Source organism: Ovis canadensis, chromosome 10, assembly GCF_042477335.2.
Source record: "Ovis canadensis isolate MfBH-ARS-UI-01 breed Bighorn chromosome 10, ARS-UI_OviCan_v2, whole genome shotgun sequence".
Taxonomy (NCBI): Eukaryota; Metazoa; Chordata; class Mammalia; order Artiodactyla; family Bovidae; genus Ovis; species Ovis canadensis.
In genome coordinates this window covers 85,417,705-85,433,735 of record NC_091254.1, presented here as the reverse complement: position 1 = coordinate 85,433,735, position 16,031 = coordinate 85,417,705, and the positions used below count along the sequence as shown (strand labels likewise).

The window sequence follows — 16,031 nt, the reverse complement described above, 5'->3', positions numbered from 1 at the left end:
AAAGTCTCCCACTATTATTGTGTTATTGTTGATTTCCCCTTTCATACTTGTTAGCATTTGTCTTACATATTGTGGTGCTCCTATATTGGGTGCATATATATTTATAATTGTTATATCTTGTTCTTGGATTGATCCTTTGATCATTATGTAGTGGCCTTCTTTCAATTTATTTTAGATTATATTTTCTCTTCACATAAAGGGTATGGTTTTGTTTTGTTGTTGTTCAGTTGCTTCGTCGTTTCTAACTCCTGATGACCCAAGGTACTGCAGCACGCTAGGCTTCCCTGTCCTTCACCATCTCTTAGGGTTTGCTTGAACTCATGTCCATTGAGTCAGTGATGTCACCTAGTCATCTCATCCTGTATCGTCCCCTGTTCCTCCTTCCCTCAATCTTTCCCAGCATCAGGGCCATTTCTAATGAGCTGGCTCTTCACATCAGGTGGCCAAAGTATTGGAGCTTCAGCTTCAGCATCAGTCCTTCCAGTGAATATTCAGGGTTGATTTCCTTTAGAATTGACTTGTTTGATCACCTTGCAGCCCAAGGGACTTTTAAGTTTTCTCTAATACTGCAGTTCCAAAGCATGAGTTCTTCAGCACTCAGCTTTCTTTATAGTCCAACTCTCACATCCATTCATGACTACTGGAAAACCATACATTTGACTATACAGATCTTCATCAGCAAGGCAATGCTTCTGCTTTTTAATACACTGTCTAGATTTGTCACAGCTTTTCTTCCAAAGAGTAAGTATCTTTTAATTTTGAGGCTGCAGTCACTCTCTGCAGTGATTTTGGAGCCGAGGAAGATAAAATCTGTCACTGTTTCCACTGTTTCCTGATCTATTTGCCATGAAGTGATGGGACCAGATGCCATGATCTTAGTTTTCTGAATGTTGAGTTTTAAGCCAGCTATTTCACTCTCCTCTTTTGCCTTCATCAAGAGGCTCTTTATTTCCTCTTTGCCTTCTGCCTTAAGGGTGGTGTTATCTGAATATCTGAAGTTTTTGATATTTCTCCCAGCAATCTTGACTCCAGCTTTTGCTTCATCCAGCCCAGCATTTCACATGATGTATTTGGCATAGAAGTTAAATAAGGAAGGTGACAATATACAGCCTTGACGTACACCTTTCCCAATTTTGAATCAGTCTGTTATTTCATATCCAGTTCTAACTATTGCTTCTTGTCCTGCATACAGATTTCTCAGGAGGCAGGAAAGGTGGTCTGGTATTTCCATCTCTTGAAGAATTTTCCACAGTTTGTTGTGATCCACATGGTCAATGGCTTTAGCATAGTCAATGAAGCAGAAGGTGATATTTTTCTGGAATCCTCTTGCTTTTTCTATGGTCCAACAGATGTTGGCAATTTGACCTCTGGTTCCTGTGCCTTTTCTAAATCCAGCTTGTACATCTGGAAGTTCACAGCTCACATCTTGTTGAAGCTTAGCTTGAACGATTTTGAGTATTACTTTGCTAGCATGTGAAATGTGTACATTGTGCAATAGTTTGAACATTCTTTGGCACTGGAATGTAAACCAGCCTTTTCCAGTCCTGCGGCTACTGCTGAGTTTTCCAAATTTGCTGGCATATTGAGTGCAGCACTTTCACAGCATCATCTTTCAGGATTTGAAATAGCTCAGCTGGAATTCCATCACCTCCACAAGCTTTGTTCATAGTGATGCTTCTTAAGGCCCACTTGACTTTGCACTTCACGATATCTGGCTCTAGGTGAGAGATCACACCATCATGGTTATCTGGGTCATTAAGATCTTTTTATATAGTTCTTCTGTGTAATCTTGCCACCTCTTCTTAATATCTTCTGCTTCTGTTAGGTCCATACCATTTTTGCCCTTTATTGTGCCCATCTTTGCATGAAATGTTTCCTTGTTATTTCTGATTTTCTTGAAGAGATCTCTAGTCTTTCCCATTCTATTATTTTCCTCTATTTCTTTGTATTGATCACCAAGGAAGGCTTTCTTATCTCTCCTAGCAATTTTTTGGAACTCTGCATTCAGATGAGTATATGTTTCCCTTTCTTCTTTGCCTTTTGCTTATCTTATCTCAGCTGTTTGAATTAGTTTTCTTTACTCTAAGTAAACTGAGCAAAAGACTTGTTGGGAAACAACTGACTCAGTTAATAACTTCATTTTTGTGTTGACTTTTCAAAGGGATTTATTCTGCTTTAGTTCATTAAGTACCAATAATATTTCAGAATTCTATTTTATAAAGATGTTCTCTCAATTTTAATTTTATTAAACATTATGGAGTCATAGGGACAGCTAATTTAATCTTCTTTATTGCCTCCAAAACAGTGGAGCAAGACAGATAAGTTAGAAATCCTCTTTCTCCTAATACCCACCACTGTCTCTGCCTTAAAAGGTAGGTTCTTCCGGTCGTTTTTAGGATTCACTTGGTGCTTGGGACCTGTTTTCTCTTCAGCCAAGAACACAGTTGTCCCCTCGCATCTCTGCAAACTCCAGTCTTCATATCACCTGCATTCTCCCTAGAAGAATGAGCAGAGGAGGCAGATGAAAATCTGCACTTGCTGTAACAGTGTTGTTGTCTCTGTTTTACATTTTCACTGTGTAATTATTCTTTGGAAATGAATGATGAAGGACCAAAACCAGGAACAGGAATCTCGAATTCCACCTCTTCTATTTGTAAACAATCTTATGCATATTCTTTGCCTCTTTTCCTCAGCTCAAACCTCTACTAAGTACTTTTCCCAGAGAAATCAAATCCAGAAACTAATGCAATATACCCACCTGTAAAACACAAAAACAACTCAAACCTAACTAGAGTTTTACTTAAATTCTGTTTTTTACCTTCATGGAATTTTTCTTTCATAAGCCTGCATGGATACAGTTAGAACATTTCAGAAGAGAAATCTCCTTCAAAAACATGTCAAGAGCTTTCATTTAAGTTTTTAGAAGAAAAATAACTAATATGGAAGTAGAGAGCACAATAGGGCTTCCCTCATAGCTCAGTCAGTAAAGAATCTGCCTGCAACAAAGGAGAACCAGGTTTGATTCCTGGGTTGAGAAGATCCCCTGGAGAAGGAAATGGCAATCCATTCCAGTATTCTTGCCTGGAAAATCCCATGGACAGAGGAGCCTGGCGGGCTACAGTCCATGGGGTCACAAGAGTCAGACACAACTTAAACGACTAAACCACCACCAGAGAGCACACTAAGGGAAAAGAGATACTTTATGAAGGAGGCGCTTACATGGAAAAGCAGCAGATTTGGGAGAGCAATGATGGAGGTGACCATGACCCAGCACTCATCATTCCATGGGCAAGAAGAATGATTTATTATTTCAGGACCTAAGAAAAAATTTAGACTGTCCAATCCCTGAGAAAATCACAAGGACCCTTTTTATGAGAGACCCAACTTCCAAGGCTGGACAACTCTCCCTGTGTCACCTGGCAGCCAAAATCAAGGTCTAATACTCAGATCTTCACCTCCCTATTCTATTTGTCCCTAATGGGATCTCCCTTTAATGTTTGTCACCATGTTGAAAACTATTCCTGGCATCTTTTCCTACTGCTGCTGCTAAGTCGCTTCAGTCGTGTCTGACTCTGTGCGACCCCATAGACAGCAGCCCATGAGGCTCCCCCATCCCTGGGATTCTCCAGGCAAGAACACTGGAGTGGGTTGCCATTTCCTTATCCAATGCATGAAAGTGAAAAGTGAAAGTGAAGTCGCTCAGTCGTGTCCAACTCTTAGGGACCCCAGGGACTGTGGCCCACCAGGTTCCTCCGTACACAGGATTTTCCAGGCAAGAGTGCTGGAGTAGGGTGCCATTGCCTTCTCCATTTTTTTTTTCTTACTAGGCTTTTTTTCCACCCTCTCCTGCCCCGACTTTTCCTTGCAGCCACTCCATTACAAATTGTATTACCTTGCAGTGGCTCCGTTTACTCTTTATGTGTAGGACAGCTCCCTAGAATATCTGTGGCTGCACCGCACTCCTGCTCCTCCCAATTCCCCCTCCTCTCTCTCTCTCTTTTCTTCTTTATCTTTTCCAATATTTGACATAAACGAGTTTGAAGCCTTCATCTGCAACCATGGTTTGACCCTCCCTCATTTTCCCTCTCACTCTCCGTCCTGTCCCTCAACCTGAAGCATGTGGTCCTCCAGGTCCACATCCCTCATCCTGTCATCCCTGTATCCCCTGCCTTAGCTGTTCCCCATGACAGCTGGACTCATCCTCCCCTTGATCTCACCCTGTAGTCTTGACAAACCACACCATTGGGCATTCACCCAGTCACGCCCTGAATTTAGTTTCATTTGTATTGAACTTTCAACCTACTCTGTGCCTGTTGCTTATCATGTACAGTGCCAGGGCCCTGAGATGCAACAGCAAACAAGGAAAGCTACATAACCCTGCCCTTAAGGAGCTGCCAGGCTCATCTCCAGTCCACTTGGCCCATGACAGTCCATGTGTCTGGAAAGACCACTGTCCACCCACCCCTGTTTCTGCATGTTCATGCCTGTCCTTTCTTCAACGTCTAGTTCATTGCCGTCTCTCCTCCTTGAAGCTCATCCTCAGAACCTCCGACCAGAAGTCCTCTCTTCTGTTACTAAACCCTTGTTGTTGCTTTTTTTCCTGCATGATAGACATTTGAAATTTTCTTCTTTCTCTCTCTTCTCAGTACAAGCTCCGCAGGGTCAGGGTCTGTGGCTTATATGTGATTTCATCTTCCACAGCATCTAGCAAAGTGCCATCAGTGCACTCAAATGTGCAATAAATGTTTGCAGAATCAATTCAGAAATTAATGAAAATTTACCTTAGTGTTCCTCAAATGTGTTTTGGCTATGTGTTACTCCTGTTTGTAAGCGTGAAATATAGTTGATTTACAACATTTTGTTATTTTCAGATGTATAGCAAACTGATTCTCCTAAATATGTATATTTTTTTCATCATATTTTGACTGATAGACAATTACAGGATATTAGATATAGTTACCTGTGTTATACATTAAACCTATTTTGCTTATCTGTTTCATTTATGGTAGTTTGTTTCTACTGATCCCATAGTCTTAATTTATATACCCTCTCCTTTCCTCTTTGGTAACTGAGTTTGTTTCCTGTATCTGTGAGTCTGTTTCTATTTTATACTTTGGTTTGTTTGTATCATGTTTAGGTTCCACATACAAATGATATCATATTTGTCTTTCTCTGTCTGATTTACTTCACTAATTTGATTCTCTAGGTTCACCCATGTTGGTGCGAATGACAATATTTCATCATTTATTATGGTCTGAGTAATATGCTACTGTGCATAAGTGTGTGTGTGTGTGTGTGTGTGTGCATGTGCATGTGTGTATCAGATTTTCTTAAACCAATCATCCGTTGATGGGCACTTAGGTTGTTTCCATATTTTGGCTATTTTAAGTATTGATGCTATGAACGCTGTTGTATGTATCTTTTTGAATTAGGGTTTTTGTCTTTTCTAGATACAAGCCCAGTACTGACATTGTTAGATCATATGGTAGCTGCATTTTCAGTTTTTTTTTTTTTTTCAGAAATTTCCATACTGTTTTTTCCCATTGTGGTTGCACCAAGTTAATAGTCCCACCAACAGTGTAGGAGGTGCATCCTTTCCTCCACACCCTCTCCAGCATTTGTTCTGTGTAGACTCTAATGATGGCCATTCTGACCCATGTGAGTGATACCAAATTATGGTTTTGAGTAACATTTCTCTGATAAATAGTGATGTGGAGCACCTTTTCCTGTGCTTGTTGGTCTTCTGTATGTGTTCTTTGGAGAAGTGTCTATTTAGGTCTTCTGTCCGTTTTTGGTTGGTTTTTTGATATTGAGTTATGTGAGTTATTTGTGTATTTTAGATATTAAACCCCTGTCGGTTGCATCCTTTGATTTTATCCCATTCATTTGGGGTTGTCTTTTCATTTTGTTGGTGTTGTTGTTCTTTGCTGTTCAAAAGCTTTTGAGTTTGATTAGGTCCTATTTGTTTACTTTTGCTTTTTTTCTTTTGCTTTGGGAGACTGATCAAAGAAAACATTGTTGTGATTCATGTCAAAGAGTGTTAATAAATATATGTTAGAAAAAATTTTTAAAAAAAGAATGTTCTGTGTTTTCCTCTAGTTTTATAATATCCAGTCTTACATTAGGTCTTTAAACCATTTTGAGTTTATTTTGTATGTGGATTATTTTGTATGGTTGTATATATACAAAAAAAAATAGTGTGTTCTAATTTCATTTATTTCGATGTAGGTGTCCTGCTTTCCCAGTACTATTTGCCAATGAGACTGTCTTCTCCACTGTATACTCTTGAGTACTCTTTCATAGATTAATTGACCATAGGCGTTTGGAGACCTGTGTTTTAAAATTGTACTTTTTCTTCCTTGACATCAGAATGAGTAGTTATGTTCTGTCATGTTATACTTAAGTAAAATTGTACATTCAGAGCATCTCAATTGGCCAAGTTACAGAAGATATAAATTATTATGTGGATGTGACAGATTCTATAATTCTTGGGCTCTTTTGAGAAAGCTGCCCTTAGCAAAGATCCACAGGAGTGAACAAAAGGTCAACAGGAAAATGGACTTTATGAGACTTAATAAATATTTCTAATTAAATACAAAGAATGGAATTAACTGTAATACCTCTTTAAAATTAAAAATTACTGTAATGTGGAAAAACAACCTGTGTCTTGTTTAGAGTTTCAGCATACTCTCTTAAGATACATTTACTCTAAATGAAGAACGAAGTACTACTTAACATCAGAACAGTTATTTATTTATTTATTATTTTTTAATTTTTATTTTTACTTTACTTTGCTTTACAATGCTGTATTGGTTTTGCCATACGTTGACATGAATCAGAACAGTTTTTATAGTTATGTCATTTGAGCAAATTGTTTCAGACACTCCCTCCCCTCCCCACCAAAAATCATTAACCAAAGTCACTAATAAGTAGAAAGGGAGAATTGAGCCCCTTCCTCTTTCGATTTCCAATTAGCAGACCTATTGCACTTAGTCGCTCAGTTGTGTCTGTGTCTGACTCTTTGTGATCCCATGGCCTGTAGCTGGCCCGGCTCCTCTGTCCGTGGGATTCTCCAGGCAAGGATACTGAAGTGGAGTGCTGTGCCCTCTTCCAGGGGATCTTCCCAACCCAGGGATCAAACCCAGGTCTCCTACATTTCAGGTGGATTCTTTACTGTCTGAGCCACCAGGGAAGCCCAAGAACACTGGAGTGGGTTGCCTGTCCCTTCTCCATGGGAACCTCCCCAACCAGGAATTGAACCAGGGTCTCCTGCATTGCAGGTGGATTCTTACCATCTGAGCTACCTGGGAAACCCAGCAGACCTCTTAATGAACAATAAAAGGGGACTTAGCAGCAGCAGCAAGGAAGGCATTTAGAAAGAAAGAAAAAGGAGCAGTGAAAGACAATTTGTGAAAACATGTTCAGGTCCTAGGCAGTTCAGATTGAGCTGCCTCCATGTGTTGTGTGGTCCATGATCACTAGAATTATGAGCTCAATTTCTTAATTGCTTCTTTGATCTTATCCAAGGAGAAAATTGGATTTCTAGAGTGTGTGTGTGTGTGTGTGTGTGTAGAGCAATTCTACTAAAGCTGCTATGTAGCAGCTCCATTTGCCAGCCTTTCACTCTCAGAATAATAAACTACAACCACAGCAAACTTTAAGAAACATGTTAACCTCTCAGATAAAGGATTCTGCCCCTCTTAGCAGCTGACAGTAATCCAGAACCCTAAAGAAATTCCAGAAGCATCTCCTTCTTTCCCAAATACTGCTCAGATTCTGTCAAACCAACTTGATAGTTTGCTGTCAGGCCCCTGCCATCTGGTTTGTCTGATATCAACCTGCTTTTTAGATAAATTGACTTTCATTTTCTTGAATCAAGGTATTTGCCAACTCTGTATATCTGTATAGATATCCCTGAAAGCTCAGAGTCTCAGAGCTAAAAGCACTAACTAATGATAACAACCCCAACTGCCCTGGGCAAAATATAAGATGCTACATACTGCTGAGTGTCAGTAATCATACTGTAAAACTTCCATTTTCTTCCTTTCCTATAGCCTTATAATAATAAAAGATTAGGTTAGACCTTTGTCTGCCTAGTAAAACAGGGGAATCAAACCATTTAAACACCAGCCAGACCTACCACCCAAATAGATTCTCCCTATTCTCTCTGTCCTGCCTGTTTCTGAAATATTGTCCAAGTTATAATATCACTGTGAAACATTTGGTGCTCATGATAAAGAACCCACGTGCCATTGTAAGAGACTCATAAGAAACATGGGTTCAATCCCTGGGTTGGAAAGATCCCTTGAAGATGGAAATGGCAATTTACTCTTTATTCTAGCCTGGAGAATCCCATTGACAGAGGAGCCTGACAGGCTACAGTCCATAGGGTTACAAAGAGTCGGACACAACTGAAGTGACTTAACACACATACACACATACACAATATGTTACTGTGAAACACTGGTGCTAATTGGTTTCTTTCTGCTGATTAACAGGTTTTGGATTCAGGGAGACTGAAAGAATATACCCAAACATATGATTTGCTGCAAAATACAGATAGCCTGTTTCACAAGATGGTGCAGAAACTGGGCAAGGCAGAGGCCTCTGCCCTCACTGAAAGGGCAAAACAGGTGAGCCTGCTGCAGGGTGTTGTAGTCTGTCTCCTGGTTCACTCTTCAGAATCTCCACCAGGGGTCTCTGTGCCCTTTTCAATCATAAACCTCCAGAGACTAAGCTTCATGACTGGGTCTTAACAACATGTGATAGGTTGAAAGCAGGTCTGCTGAGAATCTGTAGCTGTGGTAGGGGTGGGGTTTAGGGTGAGTGTGCTCTTCTGTGCACACACACCTGTGCCTAAGAGACAGATTTTGGATAGGACTCACCACACACTAGGACCCTAGGTTCAGATTCCCTTAGAGCACAGAACACTTTCATTTTGCAGACCCTTTGTGTTTCATTCTGATTGGTCCTCAGCACATTTGTGATGCAAGTGCTGCCCAGAAACATCCGTGAAATTTGAGAGTTTAAGGGAAAAAATTCTGGAATATCTTCAGACTAGGAAAAGGTATAAGCTGCTTCTGTTTCTAACCTGTAAAGAAAACTCCTACATGTTACTGTCACTTAATCCCTAATTCTTTGTTGTTTAGAATTTTATTCAATTACCCTGTCCTTGCCCATGCTCCCTCTAACTTCCAGAAGAAGGTATATTGTCATCAGGATAAATCAGGAATTCACAATACCTTAACACTGTACTCTGAATGGTGCTTGGAGATGAGGTGGGTGAAAGCACTAAGCGCTGTACTTGGTGTGAGGAAGGCCCTTGATGAGTGACCTTCAGTCACGTGGTGCCTTTCTAACAAGTGAGAGGTGATAGTATCTTGGACAGATGTGACAACTGAGGTCTAGTTTAAGGGACTTAGCCATTGTCATGCAGCCACCTGTAATTCATTCTGGAACAAGGTGGGATTGACATTGATGGGAAGATAGGTGGACGGAGGGAGGGTGTGGTGTTCTTGCTGCCTGAGATGCATGGTTTGGGTGGGATGAGGCTTCAGGCTGTATGCGGTAAGGTTTCTGCCATGAAAACTTATGTCTGGGCAGTAAATTATGGATGCATTTTACCTTCTTCATATTTTTATGCATTTCCCAGATTTTCACTTGTAAGTAGAATAAAATTGTGTAATCTTTAAAATATCTGTTAAAGAAAACATGCCCCAGTATCTAACAGTATTTCTGTATGAAAAATGTATCTAAAACGTGACCTAAATTCCCTCTGTCACTGTTTCATCTCAATCCTCCTCAGAAATGAGGAAATGCACAGCAGTATCTTCCACTGTTCATAGGGTAGGAGATAGCTTTTTGTAAGTACTATATTGTATGCAAATGTTGAGAAGCTGAACATGGAGCTCTGTATTTTTTGTACCTAAAATTCACAGACTGCTTTCATCTACTACAGTGTCTCCCAGTCAGAGTTTCCCTCCTGAGATCTGATAATCATTTGTGATTTCCCATATAACCAAGTCACAAAGCAGCAAGGACTCTTGAAGCCCTTTTGTTCCTTAGAAGTTAGGCATTACACATTTTGATGTGTCCCCACCTATGTGTCAAAGTGTTCATTTAAAAACTATATTATCCTTATGTATGATCAAGTAATTGATCTCAGAATTTTAGATATGTCCAGATAAGATAGCAGGGTTCAATATCCTCATTTTACAGGTGAGGAAACTAAGTCCTCAGAAGGAATGTGGTCCGATGTATATAATTGGTGTTAAGCTAGGTTGCAGCAGATACAGAACTAGAAATCTGTTCTTTAAGTAAATCTTTTAAATCAAGTGTCACATAAGATACATACAGAAGCAGACATAGGTCATAGAATGAGAAATCTTGTGATTCCTGGTCTAGTAATCCTGCCCCTACTCTAACAATATTAATGGCAAGTTACATTTGTGTAGTTATCGTTTATTTTACACAGTTATTGCATGTATGATTTCACTTAATCCTCATGACTGCCCTTTTTTATCCCATGTCACGTATGAAGAGATTGGGTCCAGGGCTCACCCAAGGTCACAGAGCTGGTCCAGGGAGCACAGAGGGGGAATTTCTGGGGAGGCTGAGTACAGTCCTGGGTACTGTGTTCTGTGCCGAGTCTGAGAACACTGCTTCTTTCACGTGGTAGCCAAGGTGGGGTGGTCACTCAAGTTCACAGGGTGACAGAAACTCACTCTTGGATTTCAGTCCTGCCACTGGCTCAGGTCACCTCTACAGAAAGAAATGAGGTTCTTGATTCTCATCCCATCTTGCCATTATTTCTTCATACTCTGCATCCTCTTAGGAGGAAGCTGTCAGATTATCAGTTTTCTGAATTTGCAAGCATCAGGTATCAATGTTCAGAGCTGTAACAACAGGATGATTAGCCTAAGCCGCAGGATTTTCACTCTAATAGAACAGAATTCATTTGTCTGAAGAGAAAACCCAACGTCTGGGAGAAGGTGCTTCCACATCACATTTTCTTGAACAAATAGTTTAGGTGAGCTGATCACTGTCTGATTGACCCTGATCCATGAAATTGCAGAGAAAGTACCTTTTAGATACATAAAGCTGAAGGGGGCATTAGTTTGCTACTGCTGCCATACAGACTGCAGAGTAGGCAACTCAGACAACAGAAATTTTTTTCCTCAAAGCCTTGGAGGCTGGAAGTCTGAAGTCAAGATGTCGGTAGGGTTGGTTTCCTCTGGGGTCTCTCTTCTTGGCTTGGAGATGCTGTCTTCTCTCTGTGTCTCACAGGGTCTTCCCTCTGCATGAGCCTGTGTCCTGGTCTCTTCTTTTAAGAGCTCCAGTCTGTTAGATTAGGACCCACCTGTACGACTTCATTTTAACTTTATTGCCTCTTTAAAGACACTGTCTCCAAACAGTCACACTCTGAGGTACTGTGGTGTTTAGGACTTCAACATGTAAAGTTGGAGGGGACACAGTTCAGCTCGAAGAATGAATGCCTGTAATCCATTCTGTTCTGTGATGAAGCAGAGCTGGTTGAAGTTTTCTGGTTTCTTTGTTCCCAGTGTGTAACTATAAAATCCTCATATCCGAGCTCTGCGAGCCTGGACCCATTTCAATCGATGGAGGAGGCACTTAGCCTCCACGTGGCCTTGTGTCCCCCATGGTCTCTGAGCCTCAGGTCCTCACCTGTGTGTACAGCAGGGATTACAGCCCTACCAGCTTCTTCACACTTATTACAGGGATCAGATGAGAGAGCAGATGCTTAAAGGCTTTGAGAATATAGAGCATTTTACAGTATAAAAATGGGATCATGTTTTTAAAGGCTGTAGACAGAAGACTTGCCTTCCAGTAATAAAAAATATACCCATAGTTCTAAGTAGCTTTAGAGACTCTAAATCAGGGGTCCCCAACTCCCGGGCTAGACTGGTATGGTCCGTGGGCTGTTAGGGACTGGGCCACACGGCAGGAGGTGAGTGGTGTGCAAAGCAGCAACACTTCAGCTGCTGCCCCCATCGCTCACTTTACACCTGACCCTCCCCTTTCTCGCCCTGTCTGTGGAAAAAGTGTCTTCCAGAAACTGGGTCCCTGGTGCCAAAAAGGTTGGAGACCACTGCTCTAAACAATTAAAATGCATTTATAATAATAGATTTTAAAACACATATCTTATCTAATGCTACAAAACTTAAAAACTTTTAATACTTTTTTTAAATGTATGAACAAAAAGTAAATTACTTTCCACTCCTGTCATCACAAAGCTCCCCCACAAGGTGGAGCCCCAGCACCCCTGTTGACTGTTCTGTTGAGCTGTTCTGTGTATCAGGAAGAAACTTCCTGTTTCTAAGCACAAATGATAGCTGTTCTTTCTCTTTTTTTCACTTAATGTTGTATCTCAGATTATATCCAAGCATATGGTTATCTCACTCTTTTTAATGACTATGTGTGTGTGTGTGTTAGTCGCTCAGTCGTGTCCGACTCTGTGACCCCATGGACTGTAGCCCACCAGGCTCCTTTGTCCGTGGGATTCTCCAGGCAAGAACATAGTGTTATGCGTTCTCCATTTCCTACTCCTTATTTTCGATGCTTGTCAATCAGTTTATAAAATATAGGGATTACACCCTGATATTAACCTCCAAATTTGTGCTCATTTTATATGTGAAAATGAGAAACCCTTGGTCAGGCACTATTAATAGATTTCCCAGCCTCTTTCTTACCTTGGTTTTAATTTCTCTTGAGGTTTTGAGTTAGTAAAATGATTTTACTTATGAATTTACTCTAGTATTAAAAACATATTTGTGAATCAGAATGATCAGAACTCAAGTGTATCTACAGGTGGTTTGGCATTAAGTCCAGCCCCAATGAAGGTTTTAATGGGGCTTCCTCCTCCATAGAATAAATACACCCCTGGTGTTTCCTATTGTGCTTCTAGTAGTGATATAATTTGCTTCATGTGAAGCAGTGGACCTAAGAATGTGTTGCCTTAGGAGAAGGACTTTAAAACTCATAAACGTGTGGTTTTTGTCTCCCCCCCCCGCTCAGGTGCGCTCTAAAAGGAAATAACCAGATATCACTCACAGTGACCATGTGGTTATGAATATTATGAATGGCCAATGGACAACCCTCAGCCTTCACAACTTTTTAGTCAACTCTGTGATTCTACCTTGCACTGTGTAAATTATGTTGTTCTTTTTTTATACCAGCAACAGATATTGGCATATTATAAGACACTAATCTATAATTTTTCTCCAACTTCACTCAGTGATTTCAAGCTCTTGCAAAAGGATTTATGTGTTTATTTATGTGTTATACTATTTTCTTTTTTATCCAAATCAGAGGTGCAGGCCACCAATAAAAGGTGTCTCCCGGGTTTTGTGTCTTGAGAGACTCTGGAGCCAAACTTATTTTCTAAGATTTGAGACAAATTTCTCACATTTTTTTTTTTTTTTACTGTTCGCAGAATTACATTTTACTTTCTAGTTATATTGCAGATTCCTGAAGATCGTGTGAAGGTGCCGTTTTGTGTCACCACTTCCTTTATGTCACGTTTTGTGTCACCTACGATCCATTTTCCACTCAAAGCCCTCTGGTTAAAATACTACAGAGAAAAGTAATAGGAAAAACATAGAGTACATGTAGTTTAAGTGACATTATAGGAGAGAGACGTGTCCCTCTCCAAAAAAAATGTGGTTAAAATACAGAAGGGGAATACTGTACGTTCATCTCCTGTGTCCCCTGCGTTGCCGGCAGATTCTTTACCGCTGAGCCACTGGGGAAGCCCTCTAAAAGAGAAGGAAGAGAAAATATGCCTTCCCAAAGTAGGAGCCCCTCTAGGGGATTCGCTAATGAAGGGCAGACATGCCTAAACTGTCTTCTAGATAGAGGATTTTACTTTCTTACATTAAAAAAAATTGTGGTAAAATATATATAACATAAAATTTGCCATATAACCATTTTTAACCACACAATTCAGTGGCATTCATCACACTCACAGTGTTGTGCAGCCATCATCATTGGGTAACGTTTGATAATTATTTGCTTCCTATTCAGTGTGTTATTTCTGCAGAGTTATTTTGGTTTCATTTTTCTAGAAGTGGATCTGTTTCCTGTGAGTTTTGAGCTTGATTGGCATAAATTTATTCACAATAGCTTATATGTTTAATCTCTGAAGCATATCTGTGTTCTTTTGGCCTTTTAATTTTCTTTGAGGCTTCTCTTTTTTTATGAATAATCTAGTATAACTTTTTCCTGTTTTCAAAGAATCAACTTTTTGTTTGATGCTCTGTTTTTCTTTCTAGTTCATCATATCATTCTTTCTTTCTTTCAACTTTTCCTTTATTTTGAGATTTTTTCCTCAAATTCTTAAATTGAAAACAGATCAATAACATCATTATTTTTCTAATATAAGTATATAAAGCTGACATGTTTTTCTGAGATCCACTTTAGCTACAACCTACAAGTTTTGATACTTACCACCAATCACTAGCCAAGGTATTATATATTTTCTAATTCCTAATTTAATTCATTAACTATATCTTTTACCCATGAGTTAGTCATAAGCATAATATTCTCTAAATTTCAAATGCTAATGGCTTTTTTTCTGTTAGATTGAACATGTGGAACTGCTAACATTCAGCCTTTTATATAAAATGACACTTTCATATGTTTAAACATAATAGTTTTCTTTATTAATATATAACTTAATTTCATTTTGGCCAGACAACATTAGGTTGTGGATTTTAAACCAAAGGTGATGATATTCACACAGGAAGTCCTTGTTTCTACCATTTTATGGTTTTAAAATGTTTTAAGTACATGTGTAACCAGTAATTTTCAAATAAAAGTCCACTGTGAGTACTGGAGTGTTTTCTGATACATGTTGCAGGCTGGTTCTCTGGAATGCAGACTCAGATTGAGTTTAGTGCTGGGATTTTTATCAGGGTTGCCCTTGGGGTCAACACTGTGGAATCAGGAGGGAAGAAATGGGATAGGGAAGAAGGAAGGATCAAGCTGGAACAACAGCCAATGACCTTAGCTGATCCCATGGGGCATCTGGAGTGAAGATGGCCCTTCAAGGTTGTCCTGACACATCCAATGGCCAGGTCTTTATACCTCCACCTGGAAGGGTCATTGCATGTAGCCTGGTGGTTTAAGGTTGCCCACTAGCAGCACCCCCAGCAGCTGGGCAACGAGTCCTTGAAGGGAGGTCTGAACAGCACGTCTCCATGTCCCCCCACATCCTGTGTCACAGCTCTTAGGTAGGTGATGAAGATGTCCTGTGGGGGAAACTCTTGATGACTGATGTGTAAGTCAGAATGATGACTTAGTGATTCTCCTCAATACCCTCTGGTTTGAAAAATAGAGCAGAAGGTCCATGAAGGGGAGAAATCTCATTTTCTAGGGTCAGCCCAGTTGTCACCTCTTCTAGGAAGTCACCTTTAGATCAGTCATCATCCTAGGTAACTCGTATTTCTGTAGGACCCTGAGCACCACTAGTTTGTTAAACTGACCCATACTTGGTTAGTGTCCTATTGTCATCCAGTGTGGTGATTTTTAAACAAGAGGCCCTGCACTTTCCATTTTACACAGGTTATGTAAACTATGTAGCCTGCCCTGACTATGAGTATCCATATGGTTTGTTTTCTCACTAAACCAAGTGAGAAAAAGACTTGGAACTGTGCTCTATTCGCTTTTTAATTACATCTTTGAGCACAGTGTCTGTCACATAGGGGGCGCTCAGGAATGTTTGCTGAATGAATAAATGATGACTGAGAACAAACCTTCCTTGTCAACTTTGTAATTTGGAATTCTAAGAAGTAGCCTGGGTTAACGGAAAGCCCTGGTTTTGGAGTCAGTCACACTGATTGCCTGTCAGGTCTTCCTCTGCTCCTCACCAGCAGTGTGGGTGTCCAAAGAAAGTACTGTCCAGAGTGGGACACTTGACAGTGAAAGGAAAGCAGTAACCAGCCAGACTGCCAGGGAGATAAACTGGCACCATCCTTGAAAAAATGGACTATGGACACCTTACAGCCTTAGTT

The 16,031-nt window shown here is 40.2% G+C and overlaps 1 protein-coding gene across 2 annotated transcripts in view; it reads left to right on the top strand.

The window, feature by feature from the left end:
- LOC138446671 (ATP-binding cassette sub-family C member 4-like) overlaps window positions 1–14,850 on the top strand; it is a 174,667-nt gene extending 159,817 nt beyond the window's left edge. For both annotated transcript variants that reach the window (XM_069601903.1, XM_069601902.1), the window contains 2 exons: window positions 8,499–8,633; window positions 13,036–14,850. In XM_069601903.1, coding sequence (XP_069458004.1) covers window positions 8,499–8,633; window positions 13,036–13,056 — 156 coding nt within the window. In that variant the 3' untranslated portion in view covers window positions 13,057–14,850. The remainder of the gene's footprint in view (window positions 1–8,498; window positions 8,634–13,035) is intronic.
- The last annotated feature ends 1,181 nt before the right edge of the window (window positions 14,851–16,031 follow it).